At 39.4% G+C, this 19,412-nt stretch overlaps 2 protein-coding genes across 3 annotated transcripts in view; one reads left to right on the forward strand and one right to left on the reverse strand.

The window, feature by feature from the left end:
- The first annotated feature begins 18 nt into the window (after positions 1 to 18).
- Positions 19 to 5,629, forward strand: PNO1 (partner of NOB1 homolog). Its single transcript, XM_048298507.1, has 7 exons — positions 19 to 226; positions 312 to 461; positions 2,037 to 2,120; positions 3,651 to 3,711; positions 4,191 to 4,308; positions 4,827 to 4,897; positions 5,350 to 5,629. The coding sequence occupies exons 1-7, from the start codon at positions 53 to 55 to the stop codon at positions 5,415 to 5,417; spliced, it is 726 nt and encodes a 241-aa protein (XP_048154464.1). The 5' UTR covers positions 19 to 52; the 3' UTR covers positions 5,418 to 5,629.
- A 1,444-nt stretch (positions 5,630 to 7,073) lies between these two features.
- Positions 7,074 to 19,412, reverse strand: part of PPP3R1 (protein phosphatase 3 regulatory subunit B, alpha) — a 39,133-nt gene continuing 26,794 nt past the window's right edge. Inside the window, exons 3-6 of one of the 2 annotated variants that reach the window (XM_048298508.1) lie at positions 13,227 to 13,403; positions 11,574 to 11,633; positions 10,654 to 10,838; positions 7,074 to 9,244 (exon numbers count right to left, since the gene is read on the reverse strand). In XM_048298508.1, the coding sequence (XP_048154465.1) occupies positions 9,197 to 9,244; positions 10,654 to 10,838; positions 11,574 to 11,633; positions 13,227 to 13,403 (470 nt within the window). In that variant the 3' untranslated portion in view covers positions 7,074 to 9,196. The remainder of the gene's footprint in view (positions 9,245 to 10,653; positions 10,839 to 11,573; positions 11,634 to 13,226; positions 13,404 to 19,412) is intronic. The other variant, XM_048298510.1, reaches the window with a different exon arrangement.

The raw sequence follows: 19,412 nt of genomic DNA on the forward strand, positions 1-19,412 counted from the left end.
GCTCGCCAGCCCCTTCCGGCGGCAGCGGCACCACGTGTGTTCCGCGGCGGACATGGAGACCGAGGCGGCAGCAGACGGCGGCTTCACCAGCGTCGCGTCCCGGCGGAGCCGGAGGAAGCGGCGGGCGGGCGGCGAGGAGCCGGCGGCGGGAGCTGCCATGGACACGACGGAGCCGCGGCCCAGCAAGCGGCCGGCGTTCCCGCCCCTGACCGCCGAGGCGCTCGGGGTACGCGGGGCGCCGGGGAAATGCCGCTCCCCCGGTTCTCCGCCGTCCCCCGCCTCACGGCCTGCCTGTCTCTCGCCCCCGGCAGGTTGGGAAAGGCGAGCTGAGGAAGATCCCTGTGCCGGCCAACAGGTACACGCCGCTTAAGGAGAACTGGATGAAGATATTCACGCCCATCGTGGAGCATCTGCAGCTTCAAATCAGGTTCAACTTGAAAACGAGAAATGTTGAGATCAAGGTAAGGGGAGCAACTCCTATTGCCTTCCCCGTTAACTGGAAGAGAAGGTTGTGTGCAGACCTTATAGCACCTTCCAGTATCTGAAGGGGCCTCCAAGGAAGCCGGAGAGGGGCTCTTTGTCAGGAACTGTAGAGGCAGGATAAGGAGTAATGTATACAACGTGAAAGAGAAGTTTCGTTTGGATGTTAGGAAGAATTTTTTACTGTGAGAGTGGTGAGACACTGGTTGCCCAGGGATGCCCCAACCCTGGTAGTGTTCAAAGCCGAGCTGGATAAGGCCTTGAGCAGCCTGGTTTAGTGAGAGGTGTTCCTGCCCGTGGCAGGGGGGTTGGGACTACATGATCTTACAGTCCACTCCAACCCCTTACCATTCTATGATTCTGCCTCCTGAAAAGCAGGGCCTTCTCATGGGTGTTCTTGGTCCACAGATTAAAAACTAGAGAAGTCATAAATCTTATATAATGCTTGGAAAAATGGAAACTGTGTGGTGTAATCTAGCAATTATTGCTTAGAACAAGTAGTTACTGCAAGTAAAACCCAAAAATACAAATCTGTTCCAGAAGGAGCCAGCAGAAGCTGGGGCGGTGTTCAATTTTTGTAGGAAAAAATTATGTACTGTAGCATTAAGGAAGAATTTTTATCCATGTCTTAGATATGATTTTGTAATTCAGTATTTTCCAGCTATTTAAGGCTACCACAAACTTACCTGACAGAGAACAGTATCTTTTAAGGGGGCACTGAATCTTCTAGTGTCATTGTTTGTGGCAGATGATAAGGGCTCATAGTTTAATAGCATGTGATTTTTCTTCAGTGGGTTGCACTGGAATACCTTAGGGCACAGACACCAGTATAAACCTGTAAATCTTGTAGATGCTCATTCTTTATCCTTATTCCTCCTGAGGAATGTTCACACTAGGAGTTTTTAAGAGCATATCCAAAGTTTTGACATAAAACTTACTGTATTAGCAACGTTGACATGAAATCTTCCAATGTAATAGTGAAAATACAGACAACAACAGGAATTCTGCTTCCTAACCATGAAATGTTATCACAAGTTTGATGGCAGGAACTGGAGGAAAGGTGATAGAATTATCCCTTATTTACACTTCCTAAAAATAACTTCAGGGGAAAGGTAGGGAGGAGCAGAAACTCCTGCAGTTTCACTCAATAACTGTGCAGGAGAAAACCCTGGGATTTTAAAACCACTTTTTGATATGAAATGATGTCTGGTGAAAAGCAAGGTAGTTTTTTTCTTCATCAAGCTGATTTCATTTTGCCCATATCCATCATGAATCTAAAACTTTGAAATGAGTTTCATTCACCTGTTAAGGTATCTATCTGTCATTAGAATAACTCTCCTGCCATCATCATCCTTCTCTTTTTTCTGCTTTTTGCTGTTGCAGTTTAGTTTGTGTTGGTTTTGGGTTTTCTCCACCAAAAGGGTTTTCCTCAGTCAGTGGTGGTGTGGATTTTCAGCAGCTTCTTTCTTCTCTCCCCTCCAAGCAAAGGCTGATCTTTAAGTCCTGCTCCTAACTTGCCTGGTCTTAATTTGCAAACATAACTTCTTGTCTTGCAGACTTGTCAAGAGACAAAGGATCTCAGTGCTCTGACGAAAGCAGCTGATTTTGTGAAAGCCTTTATACTTGGGTTTCAAGTAGAGGTGAGTCTCCCAACAACCAGATGGTGAGATTGCTCCAGTTTGCTGACCTGTCCCTGACCTTTCTGCAAATTACAGTAAGAAATAAATAAAGAAAAATCCTGAGGTGGTTTTCTAGGAATTAATGTTTGAAATTGTGACTGGAGTAGACATCCAATTTCTTAAGATAATGCTGGATAAAAAAGCACATAATTAAAATTATGAAACAGAGGACATAGGTTGTGTGAGACAAGCATAAAGCAATAATCTCTCTGTGAGGTACTCTGCACAGGTGGAGACTGTTCATTTTGCTTAAGCTCAAGCCAATAACCTCCAGTCTGTGCAAAACTCATGGAATCACAGAATTAACTAGGTTGGAAAAGACCTTTGAGATCAAGTCCAACCTATGACTTCATCAACTAAACCATGGTACTGAGTGCCACATCCAGTCCTTTTTTAAAAAAACACCTCCAGGGATGGTGACTCCACCGCCTCCCTGGGTAGCCCATTCCAGTGCCCAATCACTCTTTCTGTGAAGAACTTCTTCCTAATATCCAGCCTAAACTTTGCCTGGCGCAGCTTAAGACTGCGTCTTATCCTGTCACTGGTTGCCTGGGAGAAGAGACCGACCCCCACCTGGCTACACCCTCCTTTCAGCCAGTTGTAGTGAGTGATAAGGTCTCCCCTGAGCCTCCTTTTCTTCAGGCTGAGCCCCTCCACTCTCATAGGACTTTTGTTCTAGACCCTTCATCAGCCTTGTTGCCCTTCTCTGGATGCATTTGAGCATCTGAAAGTCTTTCGTAAATTGGGGTTCCCAAAACAGTACTGGACACAGTATTCAAGGTGTGGCTAACCAGTGCCAAGTACAGAAGAATGACTTCCCCAGTCCTGCTGGCCACACTGTTCCTGATGCAGGCCAGAATGCCATTGGCTTTCTTGGCCAAGTGGGCACACTGCTGGTTCGTGTTCAGTCAGCTGTCGACCAGCACCCTCAGATCCTTTCTGTTTGACCTCTGTCCAGCCATTCTGTCCCCAGCCTGTAGAGCTGCAGGGGGTTGTTGCAGCCAAAGTGGAGGACCCAGCAACTGGACTTACTAAACCTCCTATCATTGGATTTGATCCATCTATCGAGCCTGTCCCAGTCCCTCTGCAGAGCCCTCCTACCCTCCAGCAAATCAACACTTGCACCCAGCTTGGTGTCATCCACAAATTTGCTAAAGGTGGACTCAATCCCCTCATCCAGATCATCAGTAGATACTAAGTAGGACTGGGCCTATTGGAGAAAACAAACCCACTTTTTGCAGTGTTGTAGGGGCTGCTCCTTGCTCTAGACCTGTACTGGATTCACTAGGACTGGGGAGGCAGGGCTGAATGCAGGGGCATCCAAGCTGTGTAGGGTTTTCTAGATGGAAATACTTACACTGCTGCTGAAAAATGTGGATTTAACTTCAGCTATTATTTAATAGGCTATATGTATAAAGAGAACAGCAGCTTTCAACTGTGTGGTACTGGAACAAAATAACTTTGCTGATAACACATCTCCTGCTCTTTTAGGATGCTCTTGCTCTCATCAGATTAGACGATCTTTTTCTAGAGTCATTTGAAGTTACAGATGGTGAGTATTTTCTGCTGCAGCATTCAAGAAGTCACATGTGCATCCTGCAAGTATGGGGTTTTTCTTCTTTCCCCCTGCTCCACTTGTATCACTTGCCCTCAAGGATCAGGAAAGCCAGAAACATCTAATTTTATGTAGTACTGGCACTCCTTGTAGTCCCCTGTAGAGCAGGATCTAAACCTGATCTACTTTATTTCTACCAGTGTTAACTTTGTGCACTTTGACTCCACCAACATGAAGTGCAGTGCCTTCCTCTGCAGTTCTGAAGGAGACTTTCGGATGCCAGAAGCCCTAGGTCAGCACTGGATGCAGTGTGCACTACTAGTTAAAAAAAGCTGAAATCCAGACGGGTCTGTGTTGACCAGTGAAGTTGCTTTCGAAATACTTGGCTTGAGTTGTTTCCAGCAACTTGACCAAGGGAAGCACTAACGGGGATATACATCACTGCTGTTACCCTGGACATGCTATTCTCATTTCAGTCAAACCTTTGAAAGGAGATCACCTGTCAAGAGCAATAGGGAGAATAGCAGGGAAAGGCGGAAAAACCAAATTCACCATAGAAAATGTAACCAGGACACGCATCGTTCTTGCTGACGCGTAAGTACAGACTGACTTCCTCCTAGGCAAAGCACAACCCCTCAGCTAATCCATGCCCTCTGCCAGGAACAAAGATAACTTGAATTTTATGAAACTGTTGTAGAGTAGTAGTAAGAAAAAATATTTAGGAGAATATTTTAGTGAACACAAGTTATTTGACCTTCTGTTATGAGAATGACAGTGTCACCAGCACACGTAGAATTCAGTCATTCCCCATAGCATAAGAATTCTTCTTATGAAGAATCGGAAGTTGAACTCACCAATCCATCAATATTTTCCTCCTGAAGCTGCTACACTGTTAAATTTGCAAATGGCAACATCTATTTTAAAAGGATTTAGAAGAGCACAGGTCTTACATTGTAGGTTTTGTGGGTTTCGGTTGGGTTTTGTTTACAAGTGTAGAAAAGAAACTAGTACACCTATATGAAATTCCACATTCATCTCTAACCTCCAACTCTCTATTAACTGTAATCTCCTAAATTGCTTTCCGTTAACTACTGCTACTTTGCTTTTTACAGAAAAGTTCATATTTTGGGATCTTTTCAGAACATTAAAATGGCACGAACAGCAATTTGCAATCTAATTTTAGGTAAGTCCTTTTATCTAATCTTAACTACATACAGATCTTGCAGTTTGAGAAACTGCTTTGTGGCTCTCACCATCTTCCCTGGCCTGTCCACACCTACATTTGGAGCAAGTAGCTTGCTGGCAGTTGGCTTGTTGCTCTTAAGATAAAAATTTAGAGAAGCACAGAATCCAGGACTTGCTTTCTGGCTCCGAAACTCGCCACATTGCAGAAAGATGTTCTGCTTTTTTATTTAGTTACAGCATTCCCTAAGGGGTCTTGAAAGCCAAGAGGGCAATCCACTCTGAAAGCAGAAGTTCAACTCTGCACTTGCAGTAAGACAGGGTGACTGACCTTGACTATCCTTCTCATCCTTTGGCTCAGTCCTCCACTTTTAACATAGGTTTGAGTGCAGCACATCCATTTTTGTGACAGATTATCTCATTTGCTGACTGGATTTGTGCCTTCTTCTGCAGGAAGTCCTCCATCCAAAGTTTACGGCAATATTAGGGCAGTGGCCAGCAGAGCAGCTGAGAGGTTCTGAGCTGCACCACCAAGGACTAGGGCTGGAAGTCCAGGTTCCTGGACACACAAGAAGCCCAGAGCTACAGAAGCCATCAGTTTTCTGGTAGATCTGGAAGCCCAGAAGAAAACGAGGACTGTTTCTGCAGTCTGACTGCCTTTGGACATGTGGTCTGATCTGAACATACCTAATGTTTCTGTCTAGTCATTAAAAGGTATTTTAAATTGTGTCTATATCAAAAGTACATGATTTTACTTGAACAGTCTCAAGCAAAAACCTGCTTCGTTACGGATTTTCTGAACATCAGACTTAAGAGGCTGCTTCTTCAGAAAGCCTTGGTGTTTAATGTTTTGAGTCTGAAGGAACTGGCAGAGCTAAGCATTTGTAACCACACATCATGGTTTAGTATCTTCCTGAAGAAAGGAGGATTCAACTGGAATAGAGAGTTCAATAGCAGGTTGTCCACTGAGTCTCTGCTGCTGCTGGAACAATGCATCACATGAAAAAAGGAAGCTGAAGAGGTAAATAACGTATTTGCACTGAATCCTGAATCTGCACATGTATAGATTCCTTAATTCCTAAAAATGATCTGTAAGGACAGCCTAGCAAAGCCAAGAGCCACCAGATTAAGTACTTTCCAGTGTACCAGAGTACCAACAACTGTAAGGACCTGTGTGTCCTCCTTAAAATGCTACATAAGTAGCATAATGCAACAAAAGTAGGCGGAGAAATTGCAAAGACCAGTTCCCAGTATGATTTAAAAATGGGCCCTCCTAAACCTGCCAGCCAACCTTCTGTGAAGTGTCTTGCAAAATAATTCAGTTCAGGCTTGGGAACGAAAAGAAAAATTGAAATGAGATTATCAAACACATGGAAATTGAGTAAGCATTTAGGTCAGTGTCCAAGTTTCCAGAGCAGTACTTCACAGTATGGGATTATCACTGCAGCCAAATTGATTGAAGCCTTCAGTTGTCAACAGATTTTAAGACTTGCTGAGTTACCTAAACACACATTGTTTAGCAGTGTGAGCTATCCAGGGGTCAGCATGCCCATTCTGAGCAGCTCCAGGTGCACACACCTGATCACTTATGTTTTCTGTTCATTGGCTGCTTATGTCATTTATTTCAATTAGCTTGAAAGATACGGGAGAGTGAGGCAAGAGCACACAAAATTAATGTTTATCCGAAATCAGGTGCATACCAACACTGACCCAAAGCAGCAGAAGGGAGAGGGCAGCACCCAGAAGGTCCAAACACCTGCACCCCCAAAGAGCACAGCGCAGAGCTGCTGTGAAGGGCATACCTGCGGCACGGAGGGCTGGTGTCATCAGCACAAGCCTCAGACCTTTTCCTGAGAAAGGAACTGCCTTTCATTCTCCACCTACATTAATGTTAAGGTGTGTTGGTTTGTTTTGTTTTTTAAACCACTTTCCACAGGGATTTCAAAGTATGTTATCCACTTTGAACATTTGGCAAAGAGAACCAGATGTGCCTTTGAAGAACCTCAACATGTCTTGAAACACTGAAATAAATTCCGAAGTTTTCAGCAGACTGCACCCTGTAGTTTTTCAGTACATCTTAATAATCAAGGACTGGACAAAGAAATATGAACAAGTTTTCTTCAGAGCAAGGTGCAGAGCTACTTTAAGGTGAACAGGAAAGGTACTGAGCACCCCAGTCAAGGTTCAAATATTTTATTTTGTATTCATACAGTATGAAGATTCTAATAGTTCCCACAACATATGATGTAGCATGCAGAGGAGAAACTAAACATTCAACATAAATCATTTTCCCCCACACAAACTAAAAAAAAAAAAAAAACCTCATCCCTCCCCTTCCAGTCCCCCTAAGGAAATAACATTAGCACTAATTTCTATAATGCCAGCCAAGATATGCACAAGCAAGAAAAACTGAAAGCATTTGCTAAAATGTTTGTAACAAATACTTATGTACAAAAAATTCACAAAAGACTAATTCCCCCTTGAAGCAGAGCACATGGCAGTTGACACTGGAACAAATGCAACCACTGGCTGGGATTATAAACCACGTACTGATCCAGAGGAAGAAAAAAGTTACATGTAGTGGAGATTTTTGTTTTGAACATTAACATTTACCAAAGTTTGGCAACATTATCTTTTTAATTATGCAAATTATGTAAACAAGAGGAACATTTCAAATTGATCTACATGCAAAACTTCATGTCATGCAAGGACACTAAGCACCTGGATTTCTCTCTCACAGACAGAGCCCATGATGTGCAGCACTCAGTTGAAGGAACAGCTATGGCAGACAGGTGCTCAATTGAAGAGGTTCAGACAACCTGCACTTTCCACTGCTCATTATAAAACAATTTTTTTTAAATAGAAAAACTACTATACAGGAAAGATGTACTGTCCTAAAAAATCTAGCAAATGTTTTTCTTCCAGCCAATAGTACCACTGCAGAAAAGGGAAGGGATGATATAAAGTTGTAAAACATGGCTCGCTACTTTTATATCACACAAATATATCAAGTTACCTTCCATTACAAATTATGATATGGACAAATCTAGAAAAGAAAAAAAAATTCTCCAGGAAAAGAACTGGAGAACCACAAGAGGTATAAATTTAGATAGTGTGAAGTTTTCCTCCTCTATGGCATAGGTTAACAAAATTTCCCCCCTGTATGAATCATATATACATATATATATAAAATATTACCAGTTATTTAGCTACCTGTAGTATTTTTTAAATGCAGGGGGGAAAACTATCATGGTTGAAACAACAGAATTTAAGTGGCAAGAACATTTTATAATCTTAAGTACTGTATAAAATAAGTAGATGGGAATTCTGCACAGTTATGTTGATCCTAATTTCATTAAGCTAAGCACAAGAGAAAATCATGAATGCGTCTACCACCTTAAGCAGCTGTATCTAAACTGAACCCAGAACAGCAGAGTTGTCTTGGCTTCAGGACAGCTGTAAATGCTCCCAGTTCCTGGGTGACAGAATCTAACAGCCATCAAAGCATTCCGCAGTCACTATATGCACAGGAGGACTAGTTCTTGGCAGTAGCATTAAACTATATTCTCATATCAAGTAGAACTGTACTAAGTTATTTAGCAAAGAGACACAGTCCCTGGTAATATATTAACAGGTATAAATAAATTTAGTCTCCCGTGTTACAAAAAAAAAAGTAATTAAGGTGATTTAATAAGAAGCAATGCTTTGTCAGCCATTCAATATATAGAAACATCTGAACAGTCACAGGAAAGGAAAAGAGTTGACCTAAGACCCAGTTAAAATTTTACATTCTTCTACTATATATATAAAACTGTGTGAAATAAAAGTAAGGATGTATATCCATATATTGAACTGTTAATATTCTGCTTGGCACTTTGTACTCTAGTTTTGTTTCTGAATCAAGTATATTAAATTAAAGCCCACCTAGCTACTACATATAGAAAGCTACATATATATCTATATATAAATACACACACATATATATATATATAGATAGATATTTCCTTGTTATAAAAGATGAAGAAAAATAAATTAAAAAGCCAACCCCTTCCCTTTCTCCGCCACACTGATATGCTCTTTCCATCTTTGCTGTCCTTCAGACTTTAAAGTGCTACACTGAGTTATTGAGAGAATAAAAGTTCAATAACACTTAGTTGGCTTCATGAGGCTCATGTTGGAAAATGTGGCTTCACAGAGAAAAATACTTCCATTTAAATACACAGAGAGCATTGCTGGACGTCTGGAGCAGATCTTCAGAGATGGAGAAGAAAGCAAAAGTGTTGGGTGGTGCCCTACAGAGTCACACATCTACGACCATCTTTTTGTGGATATCTAGGCCTCCTACAACCTGGGAGAAAAATAAGGTTCAGAAAGATGAGAACTGAAAGTTAGCAAGGTACAAAGAACACATTCAATAGATGCATTGAGGTCAACCATAAAATAAAGGCAGTGCCTTCCCTCCAAACTGATTTACGTTTTACAAGTACTGTGAGAGATAAAATTAATTATGTACAAACCAAGGTAGTTCAATATTAGTACAATTACACACTCAAGGGCCTGAAAACCAGTGCAAATAACACAATTTTGGCATTCCTCTCCATCTCTTATTATGGCCTTGCAGTATATTTGTGCACGTTAAATAAAATGGTGACTTCGAAACCACCCTGTAAAACTGTGAACCTTCCCAGGAGAAGGAAAGGGCCTTAGGAACAGCAGCAGGATTTCATACAGAACTGCACACACCCAGAAAAGAATTACCAGTGTTCACAGGTGTGTGATCCATGCAGAACAGAAGGCAAAGGAAAGCTGCCATGTACAGAGGAGTGTTTGATAACGCAGGAACAAAATTCAATGGCCAAATGGTATTTGCCAAAGACAACAAATGAAAAAGCATTTTTGTAGATGCACAGGACAAGATTCAGAGAGGGTAAAATGCAAGAAAAAGGGTAAAAGGTTTTAGAACTGGAAAGTGTCCTGTCAGGAGGTCAACAAAAACTTAAGAAATTAAAAGAAAGGAAAAGGAAAATCCATCAGTAGCACATGACAGGAAACCTGGGCAGAAGCCCAAGGACAAAAGAAGATGCAACATCACATTTGATGGATGGCAAAGATGACAGCCCAGTGCAAGAAATAAACAAGTAATGCACTAAATCCAGGCATTTGCAGGCTGTAGCTCTGACTCCTTTGCAGATGAAGTTTTTTTTACATGATGTCACAAAAATAATTAAACTTAAAAAAAAAAAAAAATCCCCAAAATGCAAACAATAGAACCGTTTCACTTTAGTAGTTGGCGGGATGGCAGATTTCCACCACCCACCCTCCCCCCCGCCTTCTTTTTTTTAGAATTCACATATTTTTTTGAGTATGAACAAGTTATGTTTGAACTGAACTTGTAAATTCAAAGATTAGGGAAAATAAAGCAATGCCCAAACCATGCTATCAAGTGTATCTTCCTTAATATACTGTTTAAAAGTCGATGCGTAAACACTCATCATTTCAATTTTCAAAGTTTCAAGATTCAATGTGTCATTTACTTTTTTTGAGAAAAGAATTTAAAACTTGCTGTCAACTAATTAAATAAATATACCACATGGGTTGAAATCAACCCCTTTCAAGCATTAAATGCTACATTTAAGCATTCTGTTCTAAGTTCTTAAAACGTGCCTTTTAACTGTTTACTCTTTTTCCAGAGCAGCACTTGAGAGGCTATTTTTTTCTCTCTGTAAATGACAAAAGTTTTCTTTAGAAGTTACTTACAGCACAGAATTCTTCAAAGGATATTCTTCCATCACCATCCTTATCTGCATTAATTATGGTTTTATCTACAATTTGCTGTAACTGAGTGTCTTTGAGATTGTTCCCAACCATCATCTTCAGCACCTGGAAGAGCTCTCCATTTGAGATATAACCATCTTTGTCCATATCATAAATGCGAAAAGCAACTGCAGAAGTAAAAAAAAAAAAAAAAAAAAAAAAAAAAAAAATCAAAGATAAATAAACCAACCATTTAGTATCAACTGTGGTTGGAAAAGAATATATACTCACTTTAGAAAATGTCTTAGCACCAGCAGTAAGAGAATTCTATAAACACCAAAAAAGAAAGTCTTCCCCACCACAAGTAAGGCACCCAGGCAGCAAACAAATTACATCTTCCAGGAAACAGATGACTCAAAATCTGGTTACTTTGCTGCAAACAACTTGGCATCAAGACTGAATTTACTTTTAAACTTTTGAATCTTAGTTATTGGAAGCTACATCCATAACCAAACCTGTCTCTTTTCTAGTCCAAAAGCCTGAGTCTGGAGATGCAGTTCTGAAACCAGAATTTAATGCTTTTCTACTGTAATAGCAAAGAATTGAGTATTGTTCTTAGGCCCTGTAAGTTCACAAACTATGCAGCAAGCTGTTCTTAAATGAATTTACTTTTTTAAAAAACAGAAAGCAACTGAAATTCTTCAGAAAGCAACCAACGTCCTCCACCCTTCCCAGGAGAAAAGAGTGCTGACAAATTTTCACACAAATAAATGACAAAATGTGCAAAAAGCTTACAATCTACTTTCATTATTTTCCACTTTACATTCCATTTTACAACAATCTGGATTTGTCAATTTCTTAACTTACAAAAGTATATTTTTGAGGATCAGAAAATTTTGTTAAGGAAAAATCAAAATACTTACACCTCAACTTCTGTTCTTTATCTCCTTTGACACTGAACTGGGAGACTCCTTCTATGAATTCTAATTAATGCAAGGAAAACATGTACAAGAAAGTGTATTTTTTAATAAACAAAGAAGTCAACATTCAGAAAATTTTAGAAATTGTAAGAAGAATCTACATTACCCTCAAATTTTTAAAATACTGCCTACCTTGTGACACATAAATGTCTGTGTACTTTGATATTTTAACGTTCTTCAGTGGGAGGAACCCCAAATCCAATGCAGCACTCACTAAACAGACTTGGTCACACCAGGATTTAAGTAATTTTGTTGCTGGACCTTCACAAGAACCTGACAGAAAACTCTAAGATCTTTACTAAAGCTACTCCAGTTGGGACTCTAATTGTACAACTCCTCTCAATGTTACAAATGTTCTCAATTTAAAGAATTACATTGAAACTGAAAACTGCTTTTAAAGAAATACCAAAGTAGTATTTTTCTATAAAAGAAAATTGATTTTGCCAACTTCTTGTTCCCTCCCAAGAGGAACAGCCCTCGATAACTGTATTAATCACAGCTCAACGTCACAGACAACATGATCCTCATTGTTCATGACTACCTATTTCTTACAAGGGAATTTTGAATAGTTCCATGCAACCATTACTGCTTTCGATCAAAACTCAACATTCTGGTTATACTGTAGCTATCCCTACAGAAATTTAAGGGGTTTTGCAAAGGTTAGCAGCTCTTGTGTATTAATACCTTATCTAAAATGTCAGCCTGTCAGTATACATAAAATTCAAGTACTTTCTCCAGTTTAAAAAAAAATGCAAGAAAAATCAGTATTTCTTAGCTCTATTTAGTAGTGTATTTGCTCCAATAGTAACAGAAATTGTATCTTAACTTCTACAAGGCACACACATCCACCTGATCCATTTCACGTCACCTTCTCTAGTCATAAGCAACAAGAAATACTAAGTATTTTGTATTTGAACAGAACTTGTACAAGTGCAGTACTAGAAGAGAAGTTACAAACATTATCACTTCTAAGGGTCAGAGACTGTTTAAAGATGAACTAGTAATGAAGATAATAACCTGCTGGCCCTTTTAATCATGAATATTTAAAATCAGTCTAAAATTTTCAGAAATGTACTAAATCGAATCTTCTAGGTTGTTTGGATTTTTTTTCTTCAAGTGTCAATCTAAGATCTACCTAAAAAGAATCCCATAAAAGAAGTACCAACAGAAAAACCTGAGCTCCTTTCTATTTTCTAAATACTCCAACAAAGGACAGATTTTATTTGGGTATTTGGATAAATACAACTTATGCAGAAACACACCACTTAGCCTACCCCGCTTTCTTCAGTCTCTCCTCAGCATCAAAATGAAGAGTCTAAATTGGTGTACTTTAAGAGATACTCAGTGAGTAGTCCTCAGTCACATGACCTTAAAAGCTATTACTAAACAATTTGCTCTTTTAAACATTTCACTCAGAAGTGCCTTAATGCACCAGAGAAACTAGTTTTACTGGTATTTAGTTTCACTAGGAATTAGCACCTTATTTTCATTAACAAATCTTCTTCAACTTTCCTCTTTCTGATGAAGAAAAATATGAATTCTAAAGCTCCAGGAATTCTGAAGTACCACCACCTGTCACAAAACACTGTGCCTTACCTTTGAAATCCACTTCTCCATTGCCATCTGTGTCAAATATATCTATTACTCGCTGTACTAACGGGTTCTGTTGCAATTCAGGTAAAGACATGAACTCTTCCACGCTCAGAGAACCAGAGTTGTCCAAATCAAGCTTCTTAAATCTCTTTCCTAGTCGTTTTATCTCATCAGCATCAACTGAAATGAAAAACAACCCCATACTTATTCTCAGAAAGGCTTCAGTAAACCCTTTGCCGTTAAACACAAGGCACATTTAATTGCTTTCCTACAAGATTTTCTCCTACTTTATTATAACTATTAAATACCTATAAAGATAACATGAAATTCTGACGACAAACACAATTTTATTTTAAATAAGACTTACCTTTTTTCCTCCCTGCACCTGCCATGATACAGTTAGCCTTGTGACTCACTGAATATCACATGCTGACACAACATTTTGAAGGATTGAGGATGCTTAGCTAGTTAGTTCTTAGTCAGATGGCTCTTACAAATACCAGGTATGAAGAAATTAAGGAAGAGACCAAGTGTTCTTTGAAGGAGCTAGCATTATGTTTACACTAGACTAACATAGTATGTTAGAAAGACAATTATATCCAAGTTATTAGCAAAACTAGTGCTCTTCAGCACAGCAAACATGAGACCTCCCGGGATATGTGTCAAGTTAAGCAGGTTAAGAGTCCTACTGTTTACCAGTTATCTCTCACCTACTCAAAACATCCCTCTGACTGACCTAAGATCATTTTTCCTCTTCATCACAAACAGGAAATAGGCACACCTGTAGCCCCGACCTGCATACAGCTTTTTTTTTTTGTCCCAGAAATTAAAGTAGGTTTAGGTTCTGCAGCAGCAACTCTTCATCTAATCTCTTCAAATTTATAGAGAATCTCAATTAAACATCTGATTATGCCAGGAATAGACTAAATCTGTTAATCCATAAAAACAATTACAAGAAATCTTGTACTTTGCTACTGCTGAAAAGCTTGAAAAAATTTCCCCATAATAACCTGAAAATACCCTGTCAGCAACTTCATTTACGAGACCCAAGTTTGTTCACATGTTGCTCACCATTTCTGGCTGTGAAGGAGGAACTGAGGTTCTTAGGAAGCCTAGAAGGAGCCCAGCACAGAGCAAACCACAGCAAACATACCTTGCAGAACCTGACGCTGGCAAATTCCCCCTACCAACCTTAACATGAGCAGCTTCTTCAATGTTTCTTAGCTCCATTTAGTAGTGTATTTGCTCCAATAGTAACAGAAATTGTATCTTAACTTCTACAAGGCACACACATCCACCTGATCCATTTCACATTAATACCTTCTTAGGTTTTTGTAAAAGTGCAGCATAAAACCACACAGCTCTGAGTCTTCTGATGTTTTGAAATTGCAGCCAACTCAAGGACCTGATCCTCTACCAACAGTAATGAACTTCCACTTCAATTCCTTGATATCCTTGTCTAAAATCCAATGAGACACAGAGTCCTCAGAACTGTACTATTTCAGAACGAAAGACAGAGCCTGCCAGAACTCCAAAGGCACAAGATGATTTTCTGTCAAGACTTATTTTTTCTGAATGGTAAATTCTGACATTCTGCAGTTAGTCTGTCTCGGTTAGTCAGTTACGGCTTGCAACCGCAGAGGCAAAAGGCAAAAAAACAGTCTCCAGTCCCAGAATAATCTTCTCTTTGCTGTGCCAGAAAGTGATGGACCTGATTCTCCCTCTAGGACCATAAAAGTAAGACTAAACATAATCTGCTTTCCTCAGTTGCTAGTAAGCAGTGTGGTATTTCACGTAATTAATCTCTCGATTGCAGTGAAATATTCCTTTTACCCCCAGTTTCTGCAGAAGCCTTGAACAAGACTGGAGATGTGCCCTGAACAGTATGACACCACAGCAATGGCAGGAGCACATTGCACAGCTACCCAAGAACCCCTCCAGATGACACAGCAGGAGATGTAGATGTAGAACATCATCATGTGACTAAATGAAGACAGTATTAAAAAGGAATGGCAAAACAGAGCTCCTCGGGAAATTTTATGAGTCCATCAGCACAAAATGCTGCTTCTCACCAACACACTGAAGGTATTTGCCAACTTTTGCTTCTGCACACAGAAACTCTTTTGCTTCCATTCTTCCTCACTCCCAGTCCTGCCAGTGGACAATTACTGGGCCCACCCCAGTTTAATGTAAAGATAGCACGTTGGCAAGCTGCAAGTGTGGAAAATTCATTTTTAGTGCAAGCTCTACTTGCAACTCACATAGAAGGAGTTGATATCCTCAAAGAATTCTCACCGCACAAGCATTTGAAAAAGCATAAAAATATTAAGGGTGGCTTATCACACTACCTACATAAGCACATTTTCCCTTGTAAAGTAAGTGTATGAATAGACATAATTTATACCCATATTACTTCACTTTAAAACAACTAAACAGCAAATTGAAAGTAGTATCTATGGTGTATATAATGCACTGCCAGTTTCTTACAGATCAGTGGAATCTCACTTCCAATATTAATAGAAAGACTAATCTTTCCATTTTGGTGAGTTCTCAGGCCTCCTAAGCAACCTGAAATACTTCCTAGTTCTGCAGTTTCACAAAATCAAAATGGAGAAAAATGATAGCAGCATTAACACAGCTGGATCTCGTCTCCCTTGCCACAAAAATGAATGAGTTAAGGAACTGCAAGTTCTATAACATTTCTAAGTAACATGTAAAAAACTGCTAAGTACCAAAACACAGCGATGACATCTTCACAAATTAGGATGTAAACACAGAGCTGCCTGAAGCAGGACTACAGACCTCTGATCATTAGGTAACATCATTTTCTCACAACCCAGAGGTCGCATTAAAGAAAGTCTTATTTCATTACTTCAGTTCCATTTCCTGGTTTGGGAGCTCAAGTCCATGCTATTTTTTCCTCACAAATATATGAGCGAAGACTGAAAAGTGACACCCAGAGTTCTGTTAGTGTTCTGCTACAAAGTGGAGCTAATTACCACATACACGAGTCACACACACGCTGCTACACAGCTTAAATTGGCACAAGCTGGCACAAAAGACAGACAAGACCAACTCTGCCATTGCAGAGAGACAAGACCTCCCACACAAGATGTGCTAAGAAAACAAACTTTGTCACAAAGGTATTTTATCTCAAGTTAATGTATCTCTAGCAGGAACTACCAATACGAACTATAAAAAGAACATTTTCTTGAGGCACTCAGAAATTGATCCACCGGACACAGTATTAACAAGCAATGCTGCTCTGCCATCGTCTGCTCGGCACAAGAACCACTGCCGGGTTAGCTAGCCTCGCATTTATAGTTAACAAGATCCTGAAATTTACAAACTAGCAAGTGTAAGAGAAGAAATTTGTTTTGTTTTCAAGATTGTACAAGGAGGTCAAGATTATGGATGATAAAGATAAGAATCAGATCACAGGAAGGGGAGGAGGTTGCAGAGGCATGTAAGAATATTTCTCAAGAATGTTAGCGTTTTGCTGAACTGTAACAAAGCAACAGCTGCCTCAATTATGAAATTAAGGAGTCCTGATACTTTAAAAATGTTAATTACTCTTTCTCCACATATACACACATCCCATTTCATAGCTCATACCACCTCAACTCCCATGCACAGTCCAGGTAAAAGTATCTAGCAGCAGTTTCTACTAGAAATAGGATTACAAATTTCTCATTCCAAACAGTGAAACATTCAAGCAGAGGGTTTGCCTGCACTGGAGATCTGAGAGAGGTTCTTCCCTTGAGGGGAGAAAAAAAACCAAGTCAAAGAACAGTACTGAAAAAAATCAGTATCTCTGCCAAAAGCTGACCAAATAGCAAACTCTTCCAATGTTTTGTTTCTGGCAATTGATAATCTGTGAATGACAGCTCCTGGAGGAGAAAATAATGAAAAAGCAAAGTAGATGCAGGACTAAGAAAATTTCCTTTAATAGTTCCTGAGCATAAAAACCTCTGTTCCTAATGAACATAACTGGATAAACATCTGGAGACCACTGTGTTCACAACTGACTGTATGAGATTTCATATCAGAATCTCATTATTTTTCCTTAAATATATTGCCATGAAATCCCTTCCACAAGCTGAATTTTAAAAAGCTTATACACTTGAAAAAAATTTGTATTTGAGTAGCATCTCTGTCTTCATAGAACAGCCTGAAGAAGTAAGAATATAAATATAAAATAAGGGATGAATACATTACAGTATAAAATGGCTTCGATTTGCATACCTTCTATCTATTCTTTCTTCAGTTCGCAGTCTTCATTTCTGGCGACTCTCCCGCCTAAGCTGAATTAACCTAAAAACTGTGTAGGTCTTCTGGGGTTTAATGTTTGTTTCTTCGTTCTCCTTTGGATTTTTTTAAAGGAAAACATCATACATTTATGTGTAACAGCAATTTCAATAATATCTTATCCATTTTTTGTTGACATTATCTCCAAGAACGCACACATACAACAGTTCCCATCCAAGATGGATGTTCCCATTTTTTACAAGACCTTTATTTTCCTTGTCCTTATCAACAGACTTTCTTAAAATTCCACATAGCTCTCACTGAAGAACAGAGCACTAAATTAAATTTTTAGTGTCTGAACAAAATATGACTTTGTGCCCACGCAAACTTTCTTAAGTACTGCTGGAAATGCAAGGCACAAGATAGTTCAGATCAAGGGAAAGCTTCTGAGCTGAAAGGACTGATGGTGGCAGTAGCAGACAGAATTTTAGAAGACCAGCTCAGGAGACCAGGACAAATAAAAACATTAGGAAATCTAGGAAGTCCAAGTTCACAGTAGTGTAAAAAGGGTGATACCACCACTGAGGAAAATCAGGAGGACTGAGCTTTGTTCACACTGTTTGAGGCACAGTTTGCCTGTGACTCATCACCACATTCTGAGCAACCCTGAGCATTCCTCTACCTCAGATCCAAATTAGCCTTTTTAGTGCTGTGCTCCCCAGATGATGGGGCTCTGCTCTGTGCTTCCTATGCTTTTCAGCAGAATCAGACAGTATTCCATCAGCTTGGCACTGATGCCTGAGCTCACAAACTTACCAAGTGGCTGGAAATAATAACTGCTAAGTGCTCTTCTTTAAAACGCTTTGTTGGCAGTCCTGTACCAACATCAAGTTCTGCACTGTTCTAAAACACATGGAATTATTTATGTTTATTTCATAATCCATTTTGAGTTTTGTTCCCCTTGTAATTAACATAAGGTGGGTGCTAAGTAGTTCTGGTAGTAAGGAGTTTTTTGTTAAAGAACTATCAGTACTTTCAAAAGATTCCTCTTCCATCCAAGTATTAAAATTCTTAGGGCCAACACCTGCTTCATCTCTTCAATTCCTTTGCATACATCTAAAAATACGATGAATCACATTAAAATGCTTCCAAGAAACTACATGCAAATACTTTGCCTCACTCCCATTTTAGTGCAGGAGTCTTATCTCCCAGTTGTTCACTTTCTAATATGCTGATCCACACGACTGAGTTCCTCACTCCTTCCCCCCAACACAGCAGTAGGGGATGATCCATCATACTTTAAACCAATTCTGTTTCTAATTGTTATGCATGTAACTGATGCTCAGATAAGACTGTAAAAACTATTCAAATGGCAACTCGAAAAGCTTTATTAGAAGCCTATTTCAGTGTGCTCTATGTTAAAAACAGTAATTTCTGAAAAAAAATTAATATTTTTTCCAGTTAACATAAAGGTACATAGCTAACTTTTTATTAATGTGAGAGCCAAAAGTAAAGAATGCCTTAAAACTACAGATTTCTGAAATCCACTACATTCACTGATGCTTTAACAGGATAATTGTTTGCATATTAAGAAGCATTGGGCATCCATTGCTGCAAAGTACACGATATACACACAGGCATCTGCAAAGGGTACAGACCTTGGAAAAGCTGCACATCTCTCACCAATTAGGTGCTAAGCACTTCTGAAATCTAAATGTTTACCTAAATGTTTAAAACTGTATTTAAAAGGTTGGCTTTTCAGCTACTCTTAGAATACTGGCTCAAAGGTTTAACTAACAAAAACCAGACCAGAGTGTGGTCACAGAGAGCCCTATTTCCACTTATTTTTTAAACATGAAATCATTATAGACAAGAGTATTTCTAAGGTATTAGGAAAAATATTGTCTAAATCAAACATGTTCCGAAATGAATTTAAAATGT

Source organism: Corvus hawaiiensis, chromosome 3 (genome assembly GCF_020740725.1).
Source record: "Corvus hawaiiensis isolate bCorHaw1 chromosome 3, bCorHaw1.pri.cur, whole genome shotgun sequence".
Classification (NCBI taxonomy): domain Eukaryota; kingdom Metazoa; phylum Chordata; class Aves; order Passeriformes; family Corvidae; genus Corvus; species Corvus hawaiiensis.

Bases quoted from the DNA above. Each gene is read 5' to 3' on its own strand.
- PNO1 (XM_048298507.1), top strand. From the start codon at position 53: ATGGAGACCGAGGCGGCAGCAGACGGCGGCTTCACCAGCGTCGCGTCC. The intron at 462-2,036 runs GTAAGGGGAGCA...CTTGTCTTGCAG, and splicing joins CGAGAAATGTTGAGATCAAG to ACTTGTCAAGAGACAAAGGA. The intron at 2,121-3,650 runs GTGAGTCTCCCA...CTGCTCTTTTAG, and splicing joins TACTTGGGTTTCAAGTAGAG to GATGCTCTTGCTCTCATCAG.